The following is a 25,224-nucleotide window of genomic DNA, read 5'->3' on the forward strand; positions in this document are numbered from 1 at the left end:
ATGTAAGGCGATGTTTCCATGTTGCGTTTTTGCCAAGTTTATTTTTCTACAGGCAAAATCTGCTCTCTTAGCTGTAAAAAAAGCTGCTTACAAAAAAGTTTTGCTGTGTTTCTATGTGGCATTTTTCTACAGCACATGTTTAATAAAGTTAGTTTTAGGCACTAAAAATGCAGCAAACATGAATGGTTGCGGTTTTATTTTGAAGTTTTTGCACTTACTCATTGCTTCCTATGAGTGAGTAAACGCTGCGAGAACGCTGAAAGAATTGACATGTTGCAATTTTTTTTAATGCAGTTTTACAAGCATGCACAGTAGATTTCTGCAAAGAGGGGAGTGATAAATGCAGGGACAAGAGACTTCCTGTTTCTTCATAGAGCAGAGAAAAGAGAACAATTAACTGGATAGAAAGGCAAAATAAGCAATTGTAAGTGCAAAGTGCTGTTTAATATGATGATTGCAATATATTAAGAGGGTAAAAACTTTGATGGGAGGAGGAGGAGGTGGAAGAGGAAGAGGAGGAGGCTGGGGAGAAGGAGGAGGGACCTTCTTTAAAAAGGAGGAAGAAGACATGGTGCGAGATTGAGACATGCTGCTCAAGATAAAAAATGGCTGGTGTTTCCAGTGCTTAGTCAGGCACAGTCTGCTCTGGATCTGGGTGGCATTGCCGGGTGCTGCAGCCAGTCCTGGAGCGTTACATGATTAATAGGAGGTGACACTTAGTGCTTTTCAAATTCTATGGGTTGGGGGAGCAGCGAAAGGCAGATATAAACATTCTACTGCAAATTACATAGAACTTTATGAGCACCAGCTGTCATCTATCTCAGTAAAGGGAAAATTTGTATTCACTAAATGCAGATTTTAGCCAATAATTAAAAATTTTGAGAATGAAAGATCAGTCCAGGAGGAGAAGGAAGCAGAATTCCCTGATAAGATATATTACACAGTTTCTTATCTCCATGCACACTGTTGATTTAAGGAATAAAAATAATAAAACAACGATACACGGTGAAAGTGTATATTATCTCCATCTTTTCGCATGCAGTAGCAGCCTGACTGTAGATGATTGATATAAGTCTTGTTATGTTCCCTCATAAACATTTTCACACTTGTCACAAACACAACTTCGCTACTTGTGAAATGTCTTTTCTGATAAACCCCAGAGCACATTTGTTCCATAGACATAGTGGCTTCCATGTGTAAGTGATCAGCGCGTTGTGTTTGTGTGTGGCACATCTTGCAGCTAAGGACGGCCATTACTCTTCCTAAAATAATCCTTTATCAAAGCCAGACAGGTCTGAACTTCCGTGATGGAAGCCATTGAGGTGTTCTGGTAGTGAAGCCATCCTAGGCCTTTGATCTGAGCCTGACGCCTTGAAAACACATATGGTAGAAGAGGGAATATTGTGCCACATTGTCACTTCCCTAAAATACTCCTCGGGGAATTAAACCCTGGTGACAGCCCGGCGAGCGCAGCTCCATCCTGCACTTATTACATCTCTATCCTTCATGGGTTCAATCATGTAAAGGTTCCGTTTTGTCTGCGGTGTTCTGTTTTTCTCAGACCACCAGCATGACACATAACTAAAAACTAGTTCAATTAAAAAGTAGATTAATTGTCAATTGCAATCAATTACATTCCACTGTTCATTTTGGAGGCACATGGATTCTCCTTGAATTTAGGGAGCACAACTACAAGAGGAAACGCAGTTGTCCTTGGTTTCTATAGTTGAAGAGTTCCCAACAGTCCCAAAACACCAGAGCGTAAAATCAATATTGTGACATCACTGTCTGCAGTAACCATTCACTGTCAAATCACTGCGTTATCTTGTAGGTGTATCATGTGTGCATCAGTCTCTGCGTTATTTTGTAGGTGTATCATGTGTGCATCACTGTCTGTGTTATCTTGTAGCACCAGAGGAAAAAGACCAGCAGCCAGAAAACCACAACAAAATGGCGGATGGTCAAAACAAAACAGATTCTAACAGTACCTTCCCTTTTACGAGGATCCTCCGGATCCTCTTGGCCGAGCCTTATTCGGAAATTTCCTGTGAAAAGCCTTAATAAGCCTTGAGGCCATGACGTCCTCAGCTTTCACCCAGGAATTATCCTCGGCACCGAAACCCTTCCAGGACACGAGAAACTGCAAACTTCCTCTATACCACCTGGAATCTAAAATGCATGAAATCTCAAACTTGCCGTCCTCATCAACTGGAGGAACAGTCGGCCTAGGCTCCTTATCTGGGGTGTCAACTTTCTTCAGTAAAGATACATGAAAAACTTAATTAATTATCCAGGACGAGGGGATGTCTAATCTCACCTCTGCTGAGTTGACCACCAGAACCACTTTAAAGGGTCCTACAAACTTAGGTTCCAGTTTTTTAAAAGAGATCTTCAAATGCAGATTCCTGGAGGACAACCAGACCATTTCCCCAACTGCAATCAACACCTCCCTTCTTTTCTTGTCAAAATATTTCTTTGACCTCCTATTTGCCTCTTTCAGATTATGGCGTACATTGGTCCAAACCCTGTCCAAACTTCCAGAAAAACTCAGGCTTCTGCCCCAATCTTTGAAAATAGACCGAAAGATGGATGCATCCCTGTACAGCAAAAAAAGGAGAACACCCAGCCGAGGAAGACGTATGATTATTAAGAGCAAACTCAGCTAGTGGTAGATATTCCGACCACATCTCCTTATTGTCTGCTACAAAACATCTCAAAAACTGCTCGACGTCCTGGTTCTTCCTTTCGGTCTGTCCATTGGACTCCGGATGATAACCTGACGAAAATGACAAATGTACCTTTAATCTGTCACAAAATGCATGCCAAAAGCGAGCCACAAACTGTGGTCCTCTATCGGAGACAGTGTCCGTTGCAACCCCATGGAGCCTGACAATCTCTTTCACAAATGCCTTAGCTAGAGTCTTGGCGCAGGGTAATTTATTGAACGGGACCAGATGACATATCTTACTAAACCGGTCCACAACAACCCAGATAACAGAAAAACCCTCAGAGACCGGCAGATTGGTGATAAAATCCATAGCAAGATGTGACCATGGAGAATTAGGAACCTCCAAAGGGCACAGCAACCCTATAGCCGGGTCATGTGAGGCCTTCGACCTAGCGCACACAGTACACAGATGCACCCACTTGATGATCTCTCTTTGCCATCCTGGCCACCAGAAACTTTAACCGTTCGACTTTCTCGTTTCTGAAATCCCTGGATGATCCGCCAACTGAGACTCATGACATTCAGCAAACAAAGCTCTCCACAAGGCTCTAGACACAAATAATTTACCATATGGAGTGTTAGTTGATGCAGCATTCTGGGCCTCTAGGATGCTACTCTCCAACTCAGAACCCAATGCTGCCACCACCACCCCTCTCTGCAAAATACATTCCTCCTAAATATTCTTTGTCCCAGGGATATATGTGACAGAGAAATGAAACCGGGCAAAAAACAGTGCCCACCTAGCTTGGCGGGCATTCAAACGTTTAGCAGCATCCAGATATATCAGATTCTTATGATCAGTAATAACCTGTGTCGGATGTCAAGCCCCCTCCAAAAAATGTCGCCAATGCTCAAACACGAGTTTATTAGCCAGCAACTCTCTATTCCCAACATCATAGTTGAGCTCAGTCTCTGAAATTTTTTTAGAAAAGAAAGCACAGGGATGCACCCCATCCTCTCCCTCCTGGGACAGAACTGCTCCCACACCTACTGAAGAGGCATCAACCTCTACCAGAAATGGCTTGGTCTCATCCATCTGAATCAAAACAGGAGCAGAGCTAAACCTCTCCTTGAGATGCTCAAAGGCCTTAACAGCCTCAGAGGACCTTTGGACTGTATTAGAACCCTTCTTGGTGAGATCAGTAATAGGTTTAGCGATCACAGAAAAATTCTTTATGAATTTTCTGTAATAATTGGCAAACCCTAAAAATTTCTGAACCGACATCAAACATTCCGGCCTAGGCCACTCCAGCACTGCCTGAACCTTCGCTGGGTCCATCTCAAACCCATCACTGGAGACAAGGTACCCCCAAAAACTCATTTTCTGTACCGCAAACTTACACTTCTCCAATTTAGTAAAGAGTGAGTTTTCACTGAAAATCTGTAGAACTTCGCGGACTCTCTGCCAATGTGACTCCAGATCAGGTGACTAGATCAAAGTATCATCCAAATAAACAATAACACTCCTACCGATCAACGGCCTTAGAATGTCATTAATTAAATTTTTAAAAAACACAGGCGCATTAGTAAGGCTTCTTTCACACTAGCGTCGGAATCTCCCCGTCGCAATGCGTCGGGGAGAGATTCCGACGCTAGCGTTTGCTGCATTGCACAATGGGTGCAGTGGATGCTTTTTTCCGGCGCATCCGCTGCCCCATTGTAAGGTGCAGGGAGGTGGGGGCGGAGTTCCGGCCGCGACTGCACGGTCGGAAAAAGTGGTCCGTCGGGAGAAAAAAAACGTTACATGTAGGGTTTTTTTCTCCCGACGGTCTGCCAAAGCACGACGCATCCGTCGCAAGACGGATGCGAAGTGTGCCAATCCGTCGCAAATGCGTCGTCAATAGAAGTCTATGGGGAAAAAACTCATCCTGCAAGCACTTTTGCAGGATGCGTTTTTTCTGCAAAACGACGCATTGTGACGGATTTAAGAAAACGCTATTGTGAAAGTAGCCTTAGGCCAAAAGACATCACCAGACACTCAAAATGACCTTCCGGGGTATTATAGGCTGTCTTCCATTCATCGCCCTCCTTTACCCGCAGCAAATTATATGCCCCACGAAGGTCAATCTTAGAGAACCACTTTGCTCCAGTTAGTTGGTTAAACAAATCCGGAATCAGCGGCAACGGGTAAGGATTGCGCACAGTGATTTTATTAATCTCACGAAAATCCAGACACAGCCTAAGGCCCCCATCCTTTTTGACAAAAAAGAATCCTACAGCCCCCTTCCTTGTTGACAAAAAAGAATCCTACAGCCACAGGGGATTTAGAGGGTCTTATATGAGCTGCAGCTGAACTAGCCTGTAGGTATTCCTTTAAGGCCTCCCTCTCGGGAATTGTCAGATTAAATAAATGACTCTTAGGAAGTGTGGCACCTGGAACGAACTCAATAGCGCAGTCGTAATCTCTATGAGGTGGTAGAGCTAGCGACTCAACCTCCGAAAATACCCTCCAGAAATCCTGAATGGCTTCAGGTAGATCCTTCTTCACAACAACAGCAATGTGAATGAGTTGCCTGCCAGAGCTGTGGGGTACTCAGTACCAGGTCCAGTGTTCGCAGTGGGATATCATGGTGGCTGTGACCTGGTCCGTGGCCCTGGGTGCCAATGTAAGAGTTGAAAGATCTTTAAAGGGAATAAAGTTTATGTTCGTGACACCACCTGTGGTATTCGGTCAGTGTGACCGACGCTGCTTTAAGGGGTCCACTGTGGTGATGTTATGGCAGCTAGATGGTATACCTTCCCACAGGTGAAGTAAATCCCCAGGGCTTTCCAGTGTGTAGATGGTAGAATGGTGAGAGGTGCAGTAAGGAACGAGGTCCTCTTATCCAGGTGGAGAGTAAAAGCCTTCCTTTGCTCTGTAGTGGTGTAGTCCCTTACTGCTAGAAGCTTCACATAAGGTACACACAGATGTTTTCTCTCTCTCTGTCCCCCGGTTAGGATAGGACATAACCTGTATGACTGGTGGCTTGAGCCTGTTTATAGGGTTTCTTAGATGACCCGGCTCTGCGGGGTGTCGCCGTGCCTCCTGGGTGTTGGGTCAGACAAGTAACGTGCAATTAGCTGTCCTGCCGGTCTCTAATGTAAGGAGTAGAGATTCTTACAACCTCGGTGTTCCGGCTACAGGTGTTCTGCACCTCAGAAGGAGGCAGCCTGCTCGGGGCTGGTCCCCTTCTGGTATCCTCTCCTGTGCTTCCTCTCCTGTGGGCTCGCTGCTAGTGTTGAGCGATACCTTCCGATATTCGGAAATATCGGTATCGGATTGGATCGGCCGATATCCCAAAAATATCGGATATTGCCGATACCGATACCCGATACCAAGTCAATGGGACACAAATAGCGGAATTAAAATAAGCCCTTTCTGTCCTTGTACATCCTGTTCCGGAGGGGGGAAGAGTGTGTGCGGTGCATGGGCGGAGACTGTGTGACTGTGTGGGACCGTGAGGAGTCTGTGCGGCCTGCCTGGGGTATGTACGGGCCTCTCTGGGGTCTGTTCGGCCTGCCGGGGGTCTGCGCGGCCTGCTGGGGGTCTGTACGGGCCTCTCTGGGGTCTGTGCGGCCTGCCGGGGGTCTGCACGGCCTGCCGGGGGTCTGTACGGGCCTCTCTGGGGTCTGTGCGGCCTGCTGAGGGTCTGTGTGGGTGTGCAGGCATCGTCCGATGGGACTACAAGTCCCATCGGGCTATGCCTGCTACAATGGCAGTGATTGACAAATTAGCTAATTATGGGACAGTAGTAGTCCCATCATCCAGCTAATGTGTTGAATGTAAAAAAAAAAATACTACATACACTACAACTTGGAACGAGAGGACATCGCCCCAAGTTGCATCGGTTCCCGCTGTCAAAAGGGCTATCCTGAAAGACTGGGTCCAGCATTATAAGAGTCTTCTCTTCACTCCACCTGTCTCTTTATCTTCTATCCTCGCGGATAGCTAACTGCATAGCAGTTTCCAAAGTATCAGGTGCAGGATATGCAATGAGCAAATCTTTAACTCTTTCACTCAAACCTGCTAAACACTGACACTTGAGCGCTGGATCATTCCACCTGACCTCTGCGGACCATCGTCTGAACAGGGTGAAATACCTCTCAGCATCCACAGAGCCCTGTTTAAGCTGTCTGAGCTCTGCCTCAGCTGATGTGACCCGATTAGGATCCTCATATAACAACCCCATAGCAGAAAAAAATGCTTCTACTGATGTCAAACAAGGATTATCAGGATGTAATGAAAACGCCCAGATTTGGGGTTCACTTCGCAATAAAGACATAATAACTCCCACACGCTGTAATTCACTCCCTGAGGATCTGGATCTAAGCCAAAAGTATAGTAAACATGCATTTTTAAACGTAAAAAATTCCTGCCGTTTACCAAAAAAAAACTCAGGTAATCCTACCTTAGGTTCTTCAGGGCGTACTCCAGACCAATTACTCATGTGCTGATGAAGGTTGGTTACTTCCAAAGTTAACCCTTGCAAGCGTTGAGCAAGTTCCTGGACACTGCATATATTGAAAGAATCCGGGATTTTTTTTATTTTTTTATGTGTCGCTGGACAAACTGTTACAAAACTGCAGCACAGAACTAGGAGAGAAGGGGAAAAGCTGACCCTGCACTAAGACTAGGCTGAAACCCTATGATGGAGTGGGCGACCCATTCCTTGTGAATAGACCCACCGATGATCCTGGTCTAAACTCAGCGAAGACCTATAGATAAGGGGAAAGAGGACCCTAAAAGATCTAAGGACTGGGTACAAAAAACAGTTCACCTAATAATAGGAAACAAATTACGGGTGATACAATCACCTGACCAAGACAACCCAGCACCAGGGGAAAACGACCAGCAGCCAGAAAACCACAACAAAATGGCGGATGGTCAAAACAAAACAGATTCTAACAGCATCACTGTCTGCGTTATCTTGTAGCTGTATCATGTGTGCATCACTGTCTGCGTTATCTTGTAGCTGTATCATGTGCACATTACTGTCTACGTTATCTTGTAGCTTGAAGACACAAAAGAGAATAGTAAAACCAAAAACACTCAGTTTGAAAAAATGTTGCAGTAATCCGCAAGTGCTAGTAAAAAATGTAAAAAACAGGGTATTTGGTTGATACGTTTTTTGCAAAAAATGTATACTAAGCTGCTCTACCAATCTTGGTAGAGCAGCTTAGTATACATTTTTTGCAAAAAACGTATCAACCAAATACCCTGTTTTTTACATTTTTTACTAGCACTTGCGGATTACTGCAACATTTTTTCAAACTGAGTGTTTTTGGTTTTACTATTCTCTTTTGTGTCTTCAGGTTTCTTGGTGGTGTGTGAACATGATCATACAGACTTGTTCACTGTGCAAGTAGCCCATGTGTTCCTGTTATCTTGTAGCTGTATCATGCGCACATCACTGTCTGTGTTATCTTGTAGCTGTATCATGTGCACATTACTGTCTACGTTATCTTGTAGCTGTATCATGTGTGCATCACTGTCTGTGTTATCTTGTAGGTGTATCATGTGCACATCACTGTCTGTGTTATCTTGTAGGTGTATCATGTGCACATTACTGTCTACGTTATCTTGTAGCTGTATCATGCGCACATCACTGTCTGTGTTATCTTGTAGGTGTATCATGTGCACATCACTGTCTACGTTATCTTGTAGGTGTATCATGCGCACATCACTGTCTGTGTTATCTTGCAGGTGTATCATGCGCACATCACTGTCTGTGTTATCTTGTAGGTGTAGCATGTGCACATCACTGTCTGCGTTATCTTGTAGGTGTATCATGTGTGCATCACTGTCTGCGTTATCTTGTAGGTGTATCATGTGTGCATCACTGTCTGCGTTATCTTGTAGGTGTATCATGTGCACATCACTGTCTACGTTATCTTGTAGGTGTATCATGCGCACATCACTGTCTACGTTATCTTGCAGGTGTATCATGTGTGCATCACTGTCTGCATTATCTTGTAGGTGTATCATGTGTTCATCACTGTCTGCGTTATCTTGTAGGTGTATCATGTGCACATCACTGTCCATGTTATCTTGTAGGTGTATCATGTGAGCATCACTGTCTACGTTATCTTTTTGGTGTATGATGTGCCTCACTGTCTACGTTATCTTGTAGGTGTATCATGTGCACATCACTGTCCATGTTATCTTGTAGGTGTATCATGTGAGCATCACTGTCTACGTTATCTTTTAGGTGTATGATGTGCCTCACTGTCTACGTTATCTTGTAGGTGTATCATGTGTGCATCACTGTCTGTGTTATCTTGTAGGTGTATCATGTGTTCATCACTGTCTACATTATCTTGTTGGTGTATCATGTGCACATCACTGTCTGTGTTATCTTGTAGGTGTATCATGTGCACATTACTGTCTGTGTTATCTTGTAGGTGTATCATGTGCACATTACTGTCTACGTTATCTTGTAGGTGTATCATGTGAGCATCACTGTCTACGTTATCTTGTAGGTGTATCATGTGCACATCACTGTCTACGTTATCTTGTAGGTGTATCATGTGCACATCACTGTCTGTGTTATCTTGTAGGTGTATCATGTGCACATCACTGTCTGTGTTATCTTGTAGGTGTATCATGTGCACATCACTGTCTGTGTTATCTTGTAGGTGTATCATGTGTGCATCACTGTCTGCGTTATCTTGTAGGTGTATCATGTGTTCATCACTGTCTGCGTTATCTTGTAGGTGTATCATGTGCACATCACTGTCTACGTTATTTTGTAGGTGTATCATGCGTGCATCACTGTCTACGTTATCTTGTAGGTGTATCATGTGCACATCACTGTCCATGTTATCTTGTAGGTGTATCATGTGCACATCACTGTCTACGTTATCTTGTAGGTGTATCATGTGCACATCACTGTCTACGTTATCTTGTAGGTGTATCATGTGCACATCACTGTCTGCGTTATCTTGTAGGTGTATCATGTGCACATCACTGTCTACGTTATTTTGTAGGTGTATCATGTGCACATCACTGTCCATGTTATCTTGTAGGTGTATCATGTGCACATCACTGTCTACGTTATCTTGTAGGTGTATCATGTGGACATCACTGTCCATGTTATCTTGTAGGTGTATCATGTGAGCATCACTGTCTACATTATCTTTTAGGTGTATGATGTGCCTCACTGTCTACGTTATCTTGTAGGTGTATCATGTGCGCATCACTGTCCATGTTATCTGATGCTGTTAGAATCTGTTTTGTTTTGACCATCCGCCATTTTGTTGTGGTTTTCTGGCTCCATTCCCATGTTATTTAGGTTTTTCCATATAAATAGCCCACTGAAAAAAGTTTGCCTCTTCACTGAATATAATGTTCTGTGTAAACTGTGGGTCCTGTTCCAATTTTTGTTTTGCCCATTATTTAAATTCAGCGCGCCGATCTGGGTCATCCTTGCTGAGGTGCTGCAGCAGCTGGACTTTGTAAGGTGCCATTTGTGAGTAGTTAATATCTGCCGAAGGGATGTTCGACTGATACAAGATCGTCACGCTGAATTTGCAGAATGGGCAAAACTAAAATTAGAACAGGACCCTCAGTTTACACTGAACATTATGTTCAGTGATGAGGCAAACTTTTTTGGGGGGGGCCATTTATATGGATGCACCTAAATAAAATGGTAATGGTGACAGTTTACTTGCGTAGGCAGTCTTGCATTGAAATCTGCTGCAATGACCCGGGTACTGCATTCACCAGACATCAACACATTTTCTATCCGCTCCTCACGTGTTAACCTCTGTGACATGTCAATGACTGTAAACAATGAAAAGATTTTAAATAACTCATTAATAATAAAGTTATGTTAAAACCAAGCACACCATTGTTTTTTTAGGAAATTCTCAATAAGTTTGATGTGTCACATGACCCTCTTCCCATTGGAAAAAATTAAATTGGATCCAAAATGGCCGACTTCAAAATGGCCGCCATGGTCACCACCCATCTTGAAAAGTTTCTTCCTCCCATATACTAATGTGCCACAAACAGGAAGTTGATATCACCAACCATTCCCATTTTATTTAGGTGTATCCATATAAATGGCCCATCCGGTCTATTATCTCTGTATTGTGAAATCACTGCATTTATTATCCCTCTACTGTGACATCCTTTGTTTATTATTCCTGTACTGTGATATCACTATGTTTATTATCCATGTGCTGTGATATCATTGTGTTTATTTGTATTGTGACATCACTGTGTGTATTATTCTAGTACTGTGTATGACTTTAAATGTGTTTATTATACCTGTATTGAAATATCTGTGTGTATTATCCGGGTCCTGTGGCATACCTATAAGAAATGTTCCTATGACGTGACATTGGTATCTGGACTGGCTGCATGGAAATTGCATGAAACTTTGGGGGACCCAGTTATGCCCGTTGTCTTTATTCACATTTGTTGTTTTTGGAGCATTGTATGTGAAATCTCTACTTGCACTTAAACAGGGTGTTTCTGAGTCTTCTCTGCGAGAGCGTTTTCACCCCTGCCAATCACGGCTCGGCAGCGAGCCATCATTGGCAGCATCTGGGAGGGGTGAAACCGTATGCCTCCAGAGAAAACTAAGAAAAAATGCCCAGTTGGACTGCAGACAGAGATTTCACATAGTGGGCTCCAGAAGAAAGAAATGGAATATCTCTGCTGTGGAGCGACGCAGCACAAAACAGTAAAGAGTGGAAGAATCAGAAGAATTCTGGTATTTTTACAAGTTATTTATCTTAATTGAGCAAGTGACAGGTCCTCTTTAAAAATTGGATTTAAACAAGGCAAAGAAAGCCCCTTCATTCTTTGAGGTGTAAAGCATACAAACAAAATATAAAGAGGATGTCCATTCCTTAAATCCTGCTTTCAATCCATAGAGAATTAGGGTGGACATCCTGGGAAATGAATGTTCAGAAATGAAGGGGCAAACTCTGTAATACTAAAATATATGCCGTAAATAACTTTTTTCCTATTGCAATATATTTACTATTTTTTTTCCTTTTTTTGCTTCTTTAGATTGATTCTCAAATTGTTATAACATGCAGAGATGGAAAATGGAGCAGACAGGTGACCTGTGAACCAGTTGACTGTGGCCTACCTGATAAGAATCACATCTACCATGCATCATTTTATTGTCCGTTTGGTACCACCTATACAAAGCAATGCACCTTTCAGTGCTATCCTCCTGCTCAAATGAAAGGTAGTGTGCATTATTAACCATAGGGAATAAAGTACAGCTTGAGTGTTTACTATTTCTGAGATTCAAAGTAGTCTATACCCTTTTGACTTTAAAGGGATTATTTTGTTTTGTGGTTTTTTTTTTTACATAAATGCATGTATTTTGGACTAAAATTCATTTTTGCAAGTCAGTTGCATTACAAATTTTGCACCATTTGGCTTTTACAGCCTCTATTTTTCCCTATATTTTCAACTTTGATGTGTTCTGTGGTTATAAATCATCTAAAAGTAGCTTAAAAAAAGACATAAAAGATTTAAAAACTCTCCTGTCAGAAGTTAGAACAAGATCATTGATGGATTCTCAGTTAACACATTGTGCAGTCACCATTAGACAGTTCAACACAGAGGCTGTAGAAGGCAAATGGTGAAAAATTTTAATGAAGCCCGATTACAAAAAATATATTTACTCAAAAATAATTGCATTTAGGTGAAAATTGAAAATTGTTCCTAATGGTGGACAACACCTTTAAGCTCAATGATGCCACGTGTACATTCCTTTAATTGATGGAGTTGAGATGCATTTTGGAACCAAAAGCTGAAGGTGAACAATTGGCTTTGCCTGGGAAAACTTTTCAACTATGCCGATGCCTAGATTACTCTGTGTGTCAAAAAAAAAATTCTGCAGAATGCCAGTGCAAAAATGGAAAAATTCTCAAAAAAACAACTGGCAGTCAAAAATGTCAGAAAAATGTCTCAGGAAATGTGTCACGCTCGGACATGGGTAAGCTCAACGGATGACACATAATACAACTACGACAGGATGGAAACAGGGAAAGGAAAGCCCTAAATGTAGGGAGCAAGGGATGGTACACCTCCTGACACCAACTTATGCCTGTCCCTAAATTCCCCTAACACCCTATTCGGGTCCTTTCCCCCGCCGCCATTATGTGCCTACTCCCTAATTGTCACATCAATATACCCTGGCTAGTGCACTGTCGGTAAGTACGGTAGTCTTGCCACTGCAGATGGTAAAAACACAGGGGAAGTGACAAACACGGGACAGACAAAGAAAAGAGGACAAAATACACAGCTTCAGGCTCTGCTGCCAAGTTCCACAGCAGCATAGAAAAAAATCACCTGGTATCTGAATTCCAGCAGCAGCAGAAACACCACCAGTAAAAGAGAGTTCCTCACTCCAGTCTGGTCTGCATAGAATAACTCTATTACCGTTGATCAGCTGATGGGTCATGTGGCTATTTAAAAGATGGTGGGAGTGGTTACCAACCAATATCAGCTGACCAGCCTAAAAGCAGCTGACAGTAAGAGGCTGACATTAACTCTTGCTGGACCAAAAGGAAAAAACAACATTCATATTACAGCAGAACCAGATTTCCTGCAAATCCCATAATAAATTGTGACAAAATGCTAGAAAGTAAACTTTTGGGGAAAAAAACTCAGGTGCGTCCTTGAAAATTTTCCTCTAGAAAAACTCGTTGGGCTTGCATTCCTGAGAAATACATCATGTGAACATACCCTAAGGCCACAAGATGTCTGAAATTGGAGTAAGATCTTGGAGATGCTGGATGAGTATTGTAGTGGTGGAATCGGGCGATGAGCGTTGACTTTGTTTGGGTTGTAGTATGTTTTTATGCAAAACAATAATTGTATCCATAATTGTGTCTTTTCAGGTACTAACAATGTGTTAACTTGCTTAGAGGATGGTCTGTGGTCATTTCCAGAAGCTTTCTGTGAACTTATGTGCATAGCACCACCACCATTGCCTAACGCTGTCCTGCAAACAGATCGTTGCCTTTCTAATGGCCACAAGGTGGGCGCTTTCTGCAAGTACAGGTGTAAAGTGGGATATCACGTGCCAGAATCGGCAAAGAAGATAAGAAAGTAAGTATTTCATGATATAACCCCGCGTGTTTCTAAGACCGTTCATGTTCCAAGCGTTTACCGTACTCACATTTGCTTATGTCTTTATTTTCCTTTGGGGAAGGAAGGCATTCAAAATTCAATGCACTAAGGATGGGGGCTGGCAATTTGGAGAATGTGTCCCTGTAATGTGCGAATCTCCTCATATTATGTTCATGGGGCTCTACCAGTGTACCAATGGATTTCAGTACAGCAGTGAATGTAGACTGCCATGCAATGACAGCAACAACCAGTCGATGAGTCAATCGGTGAGTAAACAAAGCCTATTACCGGAGATTTCAACTTATGATTGCTCATGTTAATGATGGACATCCTTTGCTGTTAGTATCAGAAATTGCTTAACACTTTACAGACATAGATATTTTTCTAGCATGACACATAGGTGAAAGGTGTAGATGGCAATAAGCTGCTTCCAACTCCGAGAACTGAAAGCGCGAGAGGTCTAGGGAGAAAAAAGTTGGACAAACTCAACCAGAGAGAGATGACCATGAAGGTCAAATGCACAGTCAAGGTTTTTATTAGTGGCTAGAGGAATACTTTTTATTTTATCCCTTCATAATGTTTTTTTTTTTTTTTTTTTTGCACTTTCTTGTTTTTCATTTCCTTCTTCCAAGAACGATAACTTTTTTCGGATTTTGTTTTATACGTTGTTCAATGAAAAGTAAAATAACCTGAAAATATGATTTCCCAGGTCAATAGATGAAAGTAATATAAAATATGTAGTTTTTTTTTGTTTGTGATTTAAGTGTTAAAAAAAGTATATAAAATTTTTTTACAATTCAAAGTTTGGTTTATGTTGCCTATTTTCTCAGACCCTTTACCTTTGTTGTTTTTACATCTATTGAGCAGTGTAACAGCTTGTTTTTTTTTATTTGGCTAGCTGATGTTTTTGTTGATGCCATTTTTATTGCACTTTTATTGCATTTTTTAGGTCACCACATCTGGTGACCCAAAATTCACATTTATTGCATCTCAACTTTTGTTTTCTCTGTACGCCATTTTTGCTTTTCAATTAATTGTCATTATATTTTCATAGCTCTGACTTTTACAAGTGAAATTTTACCATATATGTTAATTTTTTATTAATTTATTAAGAAAAAAGGGAGGGAGTGATTCAAATTTTTAGATATTTTTTTCTGTAGAATTTTTATTTTTTATGTTCTTTGGCGGTCTTGATTCTGTGATCGTTTGATCTCCTTTTATCATAGGTTTTATGAGATTCTCCCAGGATACAAAGCCTAGCCATGGGCTAGGCTTCATATGAGGATTAAGATAACAGCCACAGGGCTTTCCGCAGACCCTCAGCTGGCATGACAGCATATAAGACCCTGCGATCTTATTATGGAGGAAGCCATTGGAAGTCAATGCACACAAAAACGCACTATTTAAAGTGGACCTATCACCATGTCAACAGTGGATCGTTTTTATTCTTATTTTGTTTCTGCTGCTCCCCAAAGTATTCCTATTTTTTCTTTTATATATTTATATATAAATCTGCCATAAGGCTCCAGAGATACAAGCCTTTTTACTATTTTTTTTGTTTTTTCCAAAAGGGGCGTTGCTCAGCCTAAAGTCAGCCCCTAAAAAATCCCGTGAGCCTAAAGTCAGCTCCTAGAGAATCCTGTGATCCTAAAGTCAGCCCTAGAGAATCCTGTGAGCCTAAAGTCAGCTCCTAAAGAATCCTGTGAGCCTAAAGTCAGCTCCTAGAAAATCCCGTGAGCCTAAAGTCAGCCTCCAGAGAATCCCGTGAGCCTAAAGTCAGCTCCTAGAGAATCCTGTGATCCTAAAGTCAGCCCTAGAGAATCCTGTGAGCCTAAAGTCAGCTCCTAAAGAATCCTGTGATCCTAAAGTCAGCTCCTAAAGAATCCTGTGATCCTAAAGTCAGCTCCTGTTGTGAATTCTGTGGCTGAATTCACTCCTGTGGTCACAAGTGGTACTGCAGCTTCTGGGCTTCCTCCCTCAGGTGTTCTGGTGAGCTCGTTGGCTGCCTTGTTATTTAACTCCACCTGATTCTGTCTTCCTTGCTCCTTGTCAATGTTCCAGTGTTGGATCTGAGCTTCTGGATCTTTCCTGTGGCCTGCTGCTCTGCTTAGATAAGTGCTTCTTTGCTTTTGTTGCTGTTTTTTCTGTCCAGCTTGTCTATTTGTTTTTGCTGGAAGCTCTGAGACGCAAAGGGTGTACCGCCGTGCCGTTAGTTCGGCACGGTGGGTCTTTTTGCCCCCTTTGCGTGGTTTTTTGCTTTAGGGTTTTTTGTAGACTGCAAAGTTCTCTTTGCTATCCTCGCTTTATCTAGAATATCGGGCCTCACTTTGCTGAATCTATTTCATCCCTACGTTTTGTCTTTTCATCTTGCTAACAGTCATTATATGTGGGGGGCTGCCTTTTCCTTTGGGGTATTTCTCTGAGGCAAGTCAGGCTTGTATTTCTATCTTCAGGCTAGTCAGTTCCTCAGGCTGTGCCGAGTTGCATAGGTAGTGTCAAGCGCAATCCACAGCTGCCTTTAGTTGTGTTTAGGATAGGTTCAGGTATTGCGGTCTACAGAGATTCCACGTCTCAGAGCTCGTTCTATTGTTTTTGGGTTATTGTCAGATCACTGTATGTGCTCTGATTACTGGCACACTGTGTTACTGGATTGCCTTCATAACAAGCTCCTAAAGAATCCTGTGATCCTAAAGTCAACTCCTAGAAAATCCTATGAGCCTAAAGTCAGCCTCCAGAGAATCCCGTGAGCCTAAAGTCAGCCCTAGAGAATGCTGTGAGCCTAAAGTCAACTCCCAAAGAATCCTGTGATCCTAAAGTCAGCTTCTAAAGAATCCTGTGATCCTAAAGTCAACTCCTAGAAAATCCTATGAGCCTAAAGTCAGCCTCCAGAGAATCCCGTGAGCCTAAAGTCAGCTCCTGCTCACAGTATTCTCTAGAGGCTGACTTTAGGCTCATAGGATTCTCTAGGAGCTCACTTTAGGATCACAGGATTCTCTGGAGGCTGACTATAAGCTCACAGGATTCTCTAGGGCTGACTTTAGGCTCATGGGATTCTCTAGGGCTGACTTTAGGCTCACATGATTCTCTAGGGGCTGACTTTAGGATCACAGGATTCTCTAGAGAATATTGTGAGCCTAAAATCAGCTCCTAGAGAATCCTGTGATCCTAAAGTGAGCTCCTAGAAAATCCTATGAGCCTAAAGTCAGCCTCCAGAGAATCCCGTGAGCCTAAAGTCAGCCCCTAGAGAATCCTGTGAGACTCGCCTCCTTGATATAGCGCTGATTTAAAAAAAGGCTATGTGTCGATTTAATAAATAGAAATCAAAAAGAAATAAAGATGCTTAATGTTCAATAGAGCTGTGGAAATAAATGAAGACCAAAAACTGGCCACTTTTTAAAGGTCCTCTTTAAATGTCGCTATTACTGATTGACAGCAACATTTAAATGGATAAAAAGCAGTGATTGAGCAAGCTTGTCACTGATGTTTCAGGAAAATTATTCCTACAGCAGCACCCGATGTGTTGAGAAGGGGTTAAAATTCTAGAAAAATCTTTAAAAGTATTCAAGTATAACCAATTAGGGAAAATTCAATTAAAAGAAAGGGTCGTCTTCGTTCATACTTTGCTTTCTGCAGGAGATATGAAAAGCATTGTATTATGAAAGTTCTGGCAACCTTTATGATATATTTATCTGTCGCAATGCAGGACTTTGGACATAATATTATCCGCTGTCAGAAGGACGGTACTTGGAGTGGCAGTTTCCAGTTGTGTGACTCCATGAAAGGACCTTGTGAACCCCCCCATCTTACTGCTGTCGATCCATTGGTGATTGACTGTGCACAAGGATATGGAATAGGTAAGTCCAAGTGCAATGTGCAAGGACACTTAAGGCATTATAATTCATCATGCAATTTGTACCCCTCCGCCTGCTGTACCCCCATATATAATAATAATAAAGCTCCCTGCTTCATCTCATATAGAGTAATAATAGCTCTTGATTCCCCATTTATATGTAGTCATAATGCCGCTTGATTGCCCCAAATAAAGCCCCCTAATTGACTTAGCTACAATGCCCCTTTATTCACCCATATATAGTAATTATGCCTCCTTATTCCCCCACATATAGTAATAATGCCCACTTATTCCCCCATATATAGTAATAATGCCCACTTATTCCCCCATATATAGTAATAATACCCCCTTATTCCCCCATATATAGTAAAAATGCCCCCTTATTCCCCCCATATATAGTAATAATGCCCCCTTATTCCCCACATATAGTAATAATGCCCCCTCATTCCCCCATATATAGTAAAAATGCCCCCTTAGTCCCACACATATAGTAATAATGCCCACTTATTCCCCCATATATAGCAATAATGCCCACTTATTCCCCCATATATAGTAATATTGCCCACTTATTCCCCCATATATAGTAAAAATGCCCACTTATTCCCCCATATATAGCAATAATGCCCTGTTATTCCCGCACATATAGTAATAATGCCCACTTATTCCCCCATATATAGTAATAATGCCCACTTATTCCCCATATATAGCAATAATGCCCTGTTATTCCCGCACACATAGTAATAATGCCCCCTTATTCCCCCATATATAGTAATATTGCCCCCTTATTCCCCATATATAGTAATAATGCCCCCTTATTCCCCCATATATATTAATAATGCCCCCTTATTCCCCCATATATAGTAATAATGCCCCTTTATTCCCCCATATATAGTAATAATGCCCACGTATTCCCCCATATATAGTAATAATGCCCCCTTATTCCCCCACATATACTAATAATGCCCACTTATTCCCCCATATATAGTAATAGTGCCCACTTATTCCCCCATATATAGCAATAATGCCCTGTTATTCCCACACATATAGTAATAATGCCCCCTTATTCCCCCATATATAGTAATAATGCCCCCTTATTCCCCCATATATAGTAATAATGCGCCCTTATTCCCCCATATATAGCAATAATGCACCCTTATTCCCCCATATATATTAATAGAGCCCCCTTATTCCCCCATATATAGTAATAATGCCCACTTATTCCCCCATATATAATAATAATGCCCCCTTATTCCCCCACATATAGTAATAATGCCCACTTATTCCCCCATACATAGTAATAATGCCCACTTATTCCCCCATATATAGCAATAATGCCCTGTTATTCCCACACATATAGTAATAATGCCCCCTTATTCCCCCATATATAGTAATAATGCCCCCTTATTCCCCCATATATAGTAATAATGCCCCCTTATTCCCCCATATATAGTAATAATGCCCCCTTATTCCCCCACATATAGTAATAATGCCCCCTTATTCCCCCATGTATAGTAATAATGCCCCCTTATTCCCCCATATATAGTAATAATGCCCCCTTATTCCCCCATATACAGCAATAATGCCAACTTATTTCCCCATATATAGTAAAAATGCCCCCTTATTCCCCCACATATAGTAATAATGCCCCCTGATTCCCACATATATAGTAACAATGCGACCTGAGCCCCCCAAAAGAGCAATAATGCCCCCATATTGCATCAGAGTATTAATTTCTCCTCATCATCTCCTAAAAATAGTAACAGTGCCCCCTGATTCCCTCCCATATAGTAGTAATGCCCGTTAAATTGCCCCAAATAGAATAATAAAGTCTCATGATCATCCCTCTATGAGTACATGTAATAATAATGCCTCCAAATAGAGAAATATTGCCCCCTTATCTCCCAAAATATACTAATAATGCCTCCTAATTTCCCCCAAGTAGAGTAATAGTGCCATCTGATCTCACCTTACATAGTCATAAAGCCCTTGATTTTCAGATATATAGTAATAAAGTCCCTTGATCCCTCCACTTATAACAACAATGCCACCTGATCCCCAAATATAGCAATAATACCAACCTGATTCCTCTTGTATAATGAGTAATGATGCCCCCTGATCTCCCTTACAGCGGCATGTAAAAGTTTGGGAACCCCTGGTCAAACCCAAAGCCAAAGCTGACTGATCCACCCCAATGCTTAATGGTTGGCAAGATGTTCTTTTTCTGAAAATGATCTGTCTTTTTTTCTCCACACATACCTGTGATCATAGTGGCCAAAGAGGTCTATTTTAACCTCATTGACTCACAGGACTTTTTTTCAAAAATGCATCATACTTGTTTAGATTTTTTTTGCATACAATTTCATTGTGAGGATGCAGGAGAGGTTTTCTTCTGATGGCTCTTCATTGAAAGCCATATTTGTGCAGGTGTCTCTGAACAGCAGAACAATGTACCACAACTCCAGAGTCTGCTAAATCTTTCTGAAGGTCTTTTGCAGTCAGGTGGTGGGTTCTGATTTGACTCTCTAGCAATTCTACAAGCAGCTCTCACTGAAATTTTGCTTGGAAATTTTACTTGGAAGTCTTGGTTAAGACTTTATCTTAACCTCCACTGTTCCTGTTAACTGAGATTTCTTAATTACATTTCGAACTGAGGAAAACTTGAAAACTCTTTGCTATTTTCTTATAACCATCTCCTGCTTTGTGGGTCTCCACCATTTTCATTTTCAGAGTGCTAGGCAGCTGCTTAGAGGAACCCATGGCTGCTGTTTTTTGGCACAAGGCTAGAGGAGGCTGGGTTTTCATAAAGCTGGGAAATTTTAATTGCCTAGCCTTTCCTAACGATGATGGTGAACAAGCCATAACCCTAGCAAGCTAATTAAGGTTTGAAACCCTGGTCAACGTTATCTGAGCACACAAATCTTCAAGGGTGTCCAAACGTTTGCATAGGCCCATTTTCCTTTTTGTAATTTTTAAAGGGAACCTGTCACCTGAATTTGGCGGGACCGGTTTTCGGTCATATGGGCGGAGTTTTCGGGTGTTTGATTCACCCTTTCCTTTACCCGCTGGCTGCATGCTGGCCGCAATATTGGATTGAAATTCATTCTATGTTCCTCCGTAGTACACGCCTGCGCAAGTCAATCTTGCCTTGCGCAGGCGTGTACTACGGAGGACATGGAATGAACTTCAGTCCAATATTGCGGCCAGCATGCAGCCAGCGGGTAAGGAAAGGGTGAATCAAACACCCGCAAACTCCGCCCATATGAACGAAAACCGGTCCTGCCAAATTCAGGTAGCAGGTTCCCTTTAAAATGTAAAATATGAAACTATATATGTATTTTTTGCCTGAAATACAAAGGAAATGTGTCATCTTTAGCTTTAGGTCTTTTAGAGATCATTATATCTTCAACTTGCTTAGCTGTTCACAATAACTGTAATTTTGGCCGGGGTGCCCAAACTTTTACATGCCAACATATATAGTAATATTGCATCCCTGATTCCCCTTATGTATCTCGTAATAATTCCACTTGATAATTGTCGCAAGAGTAATAATTTCACCTGATCCCCTCATATACAGTTATAATGCCCCTGATCCCACTATATATAATAATGATGCTCCCTTATCCCCCATATATAGAAATGATGCCCACTTATCCCCCATATATAGTAATATTGCAGTTTAATTGTCCTAGATAGAGTAATAAGTTCACCTGATCTCCCCATATATACAGTATAATAATGCCCCCTTATCCCTCATATATAGTATTAATCCCTCTGATCTCACATATATAGTAATAATGCCCAGTTATCCCCAGATATAGTAATTATGCCATCTAATTGCCCCAAATAGAGTAATAATTACACCAGATCACCCCACATATCATAATAATGACGCTCCTTTATTCCCCTAGGTATGGTTATAATGCCCCCCTGATTCCCCATGTATAGTTATAATGCCCCCTGATCAATCCAAATATAGTAATTATGCCCCTTATACCTCATGTATAGAAATAATGCCCCCTGATTCCCACATATATAGTAATGACGCTCCTTTATTCCTCTAGGTATGGTTATAATGCCCCCCTGATCCCCCATGTGTAGTTATAATGCCCCCTGATTCCCCATGTATAGTTATAATGCCACCTGGTCCCCCATGTATAGTTATAATGCCCCCCTGGTCCCCCATGTATATTTATAATGCCCCCTGGTCTGCCATGTATAGTTATAATGCCCCTTGACCCCCCATGTATAGTTATAATGCCCCTTGATCGCCCATGTATAGTTATAATGCCCCTTGATCCCCCATGTATAGTAATAATGCCCCCTTGATCCCCATGTATAGTTATAATGCCCCTTGATCCCCCATGTATAGTTATAATGCCCCCCTGGTCCCTCATGTATAGTTATAATGCCCCTTGATTCCCAATGTATAGTTATAATGCCCCCCTGGTCACCCATGTATAGTTATAATGCCACCTGATCCCCCATGTATAGTTATAATGCTCCCTGGTCCCCATGTATAGTTATAATGCCCCCCTGATCCCCCATGTATAGTTATAATGCCCCTTGATCCCCAATGTATAGTTATAATGCCCCCTGGTCCCCCTTGTATAGTTATAATGCCCCCTTGGTCCCCCATGTATAGTTATAATGCCCCCTGATCCCCCATGTATAGTTATAATGCCCCCTGGTCCCCCATGTATAGTTATAATCCCCCACTGGTCCCCCATGTATAGTTATAATGCCCCCCTGGTCCCCCATGTATAGTTATAATGCCCCCCTGATCCCCCATGTATAGCTATAATGCCCCTTGATCCCCCATGTACAGTTATAATGCCCCCCTGATCCCCCATGTATAGCTATAATGCGCCTTGATCCCCCATGTATCGTTATAATGCCCCTTGATCCCCCATGTATAGTTATAATGCCCCCCTGATCCCCCATGTATAGCTATAATGCCCCTTGATCCCCCATGTACAGTTATAATGCCCCCCTGATCCCCCATGTATAGCTATAATGCCCCTTGATCCCCCATGTATAGTTATAATGCCCCTTGATCCCCCATGTATAGTTATAATGCCCCCTGATCCCCCATGTATAGCTTTAATGCCCCTTGATCCCCCATGTATAGTTATAATGCCCCCCTGATCCCCCATGTATAGCTATAATGCCCCTTGATCCCCCATGTATAGTTATAATGCCCCTTGATCCCCCATGTATAGTTATAATGCCCCCCTGATCCCCCATGTATAGCTATAATGCCCCTTGATCCCCATGTATAGTTATAATGCCTCTCTGATCCCCCATGTATAGTTATAATGCCCCCCTGATCCCCCATGTATAGTTATAATGCCCCCCTGATCCCCCATGTATAGCTATAATGCCCCTTGATCCCCCATGTATAGCTATAATGCCCCTTGATCTCCCATGTATAGTTATAATGCCCTCCTGGTTCCCCATGTATAGTTATAATGCCCCCTGATCCCCCATGTATAGTTATAATGCCCCCTGATTCACCATGTATAGTTATAATGCCCCCTGATCCCCCATGTATAGTTATAATGCCCGCCTGATCTCCCATGTATAGCTATAATGCCCCTTGATCCCCCATGTATAGTTATAATGCCCTTCTGGTCCCCCATGTATAGTTATAATGCCCCCCTGGTCCCCCATGTATAGTTATAATGCCCCCTGATCAACCCATATATAGTAATTATGCCCCTTATACCTCATGTGTAGAAATAATGCCCCCTGATCCACCTATACAGGAGGAACAGGGGGATATAATATATTTCTAACATAACCTGCGGCCTAGTGAAGGGCATGGCAGGGCAGATGACTATTTTTCTGCTCTACCCGAGGGCAGCCCATTGATACAGTGTAGAGTGGCAGTCGCCCCCAGTTGGGCTCCACCATATGAGTTGTCCCAAGGCGACATCCTACCTTGCCCCCATGGTCCCCACGGTACTATAACCAGGTGTATATGCGGGGAATACGTCCATCATAAATAGAAATGTGGAAGGAGGCCAATAGTTGGGATTTCATTTTTCTATTTCTCAGAATCCTAAGTATGCTATAAAGTAATGCCCTGATTTTTTTTTTCTTTTTATGGTTCCTTCAAATGTGAAACTCGGTAATAATACTTCTTATATAAGCGGATAATTCAATTATAAAAATGAAATGGAAATCTTCATAAAACATAATTCGCTTCCGAAATGACATTTTGGACTTTTGTGTGTGGCAAATGCAAGAAATATATTTAGATGTACAATGACATAAGTAGGAATTTTTGATTGAAAGCAGGTGGAATTACCAATGAAAAAGAAACGCTATTTGTATCTGGGTTTTGCCAAGTAAAAGGCATATTGTGCCTCAGAGCAAAGCTCGTTCTTAGCCATTATTATTTCTCTGCTGTAAATGCACGGCTCACAAACCCAATTCTATATCTCTCTGGAGGGCAGTAGCCGAAACCTAGATGAGCTAAGCGTGGAGTAATAAAATGGTGAGTCACCGGTGTGTAGCCCTGGTCCTTCCATTTATGAAGCATCTATACCGAATACACCAGATTTTTCCTTTTTTCAGAATGACACAGTAATCACATTAATCATATATCAGGGATCATAACTAGTGAGCCAGCAACCAAAATGGCTCCCTAAGGCATAACCGGTAATGCTTGGAATCTGACTGTACTGAATTACAGGGGCTAAAGATTTATAAACAATATATATACGGTGCCGTGCAAAAATTTTAGGCAGGTGTAGAATGAATTCTTTAAAGTCAGAATGCTTTGAAATTTAAAAGTGCTAATAGTTTATTTTTATTGATTAGCAAAATACAAAGTGACTGGAAAAAAAAAAGAGAAATCTAAAATATTTGGTGTGACCGCCCTTTACCTTCAGAACAACATACATTTTTCTGGATACTCTTGTGCACAGTTTATGAACGAACCAGGCAGGATGCTGTTCCATACAGCTTGGAGAACAACCACTGATCTTCAGTGGATGTCACTTGTGTAAATCCTTCTGTCTCTTCATATGATCCCAGACAGACTGGATGATGTGAGATCGGGCCTCCGTGGGGGGCCGGATAATCACTTCCAGGTTTCCCCATTCTTCTTTACACTGATGATAGTTTATTATTACATTGGTTGTATGTTTAGAGTTGTTGACCTGCTGAACAATACATTTGGTGACAATCAGATGCCTCCCTGATGGTCAAGTATTTGACTGGATTTCTCAGAACCAAAGACACCATTAAATCTAACAAAATCCACAGCTAGATTTGCTGAAATGCTGCCCCAAACTTGCAAAGAACCTCCACCATGCTTCACTGTTGCCTGCAGACATACATTATTGTGCTGCTCTCCAGTCGTTTCACAAACTGCCCCATTACAGCAAAATATTTCACATTTTGACTAATCAGAGCATCTACTATCGTTTTTCTGTATCCCATATCTTATGTTTTCATGCATAGTTGAGTCACGTGACCTCGTTTCCGTGTTGAAGGTATAACTTTGCCTCAATTCTTCCATGAAGACCACTTCTGGCCAGAATTCTCTGAACAGTA

At 41.9% G+C, this 25,224-nt stretch overlaps 1 protein-coding gene across 1 annotated transcript in view; it reads left to right on the top strand.

The window, feature by feature from the left end:
* The window catches only part of PAPPA (pappalysin 1), a 447,251-nt gene that overhangs the window by 395,769 nt on the left and 26,258 nt on the right, over nt 1-25,224 (top strand). The window contains exons 15-18 of the mRNA XM_069748556.1: nt 11,730-11,913; nt 13,580-13,790; nt 13,894-14,077; nt 17,515-17,665. Coding sequence (XP_069604657.1) covers nt 11,730-11,913; nt 13,580-13,790; nt 13,894-14,077; nt 17,515-17,665 — 730 coding nt within the window. The remainder of the gene's footprint in view (nt 1-11,729; nt 11,914-13,579; nt 13,791-13,893; nt 14,078-17,514; nt 17,666-25,224) is intronic.

Source organism: Ranitomeya imitator, chromosome 2, assembly GCF_032444005.1.
Source record: "Ranitomeya imitator isolate aRanImi1 chromosome 2, aRanImi1.pri, whole genome shotgun sequence".
Classification (NCBI taxonomy): Eukaryota; Metazoa; Chordata; class Amphibia; order Anura; family Dendrobatidae; genus Ranitomeya; species Ranitomeya imitator.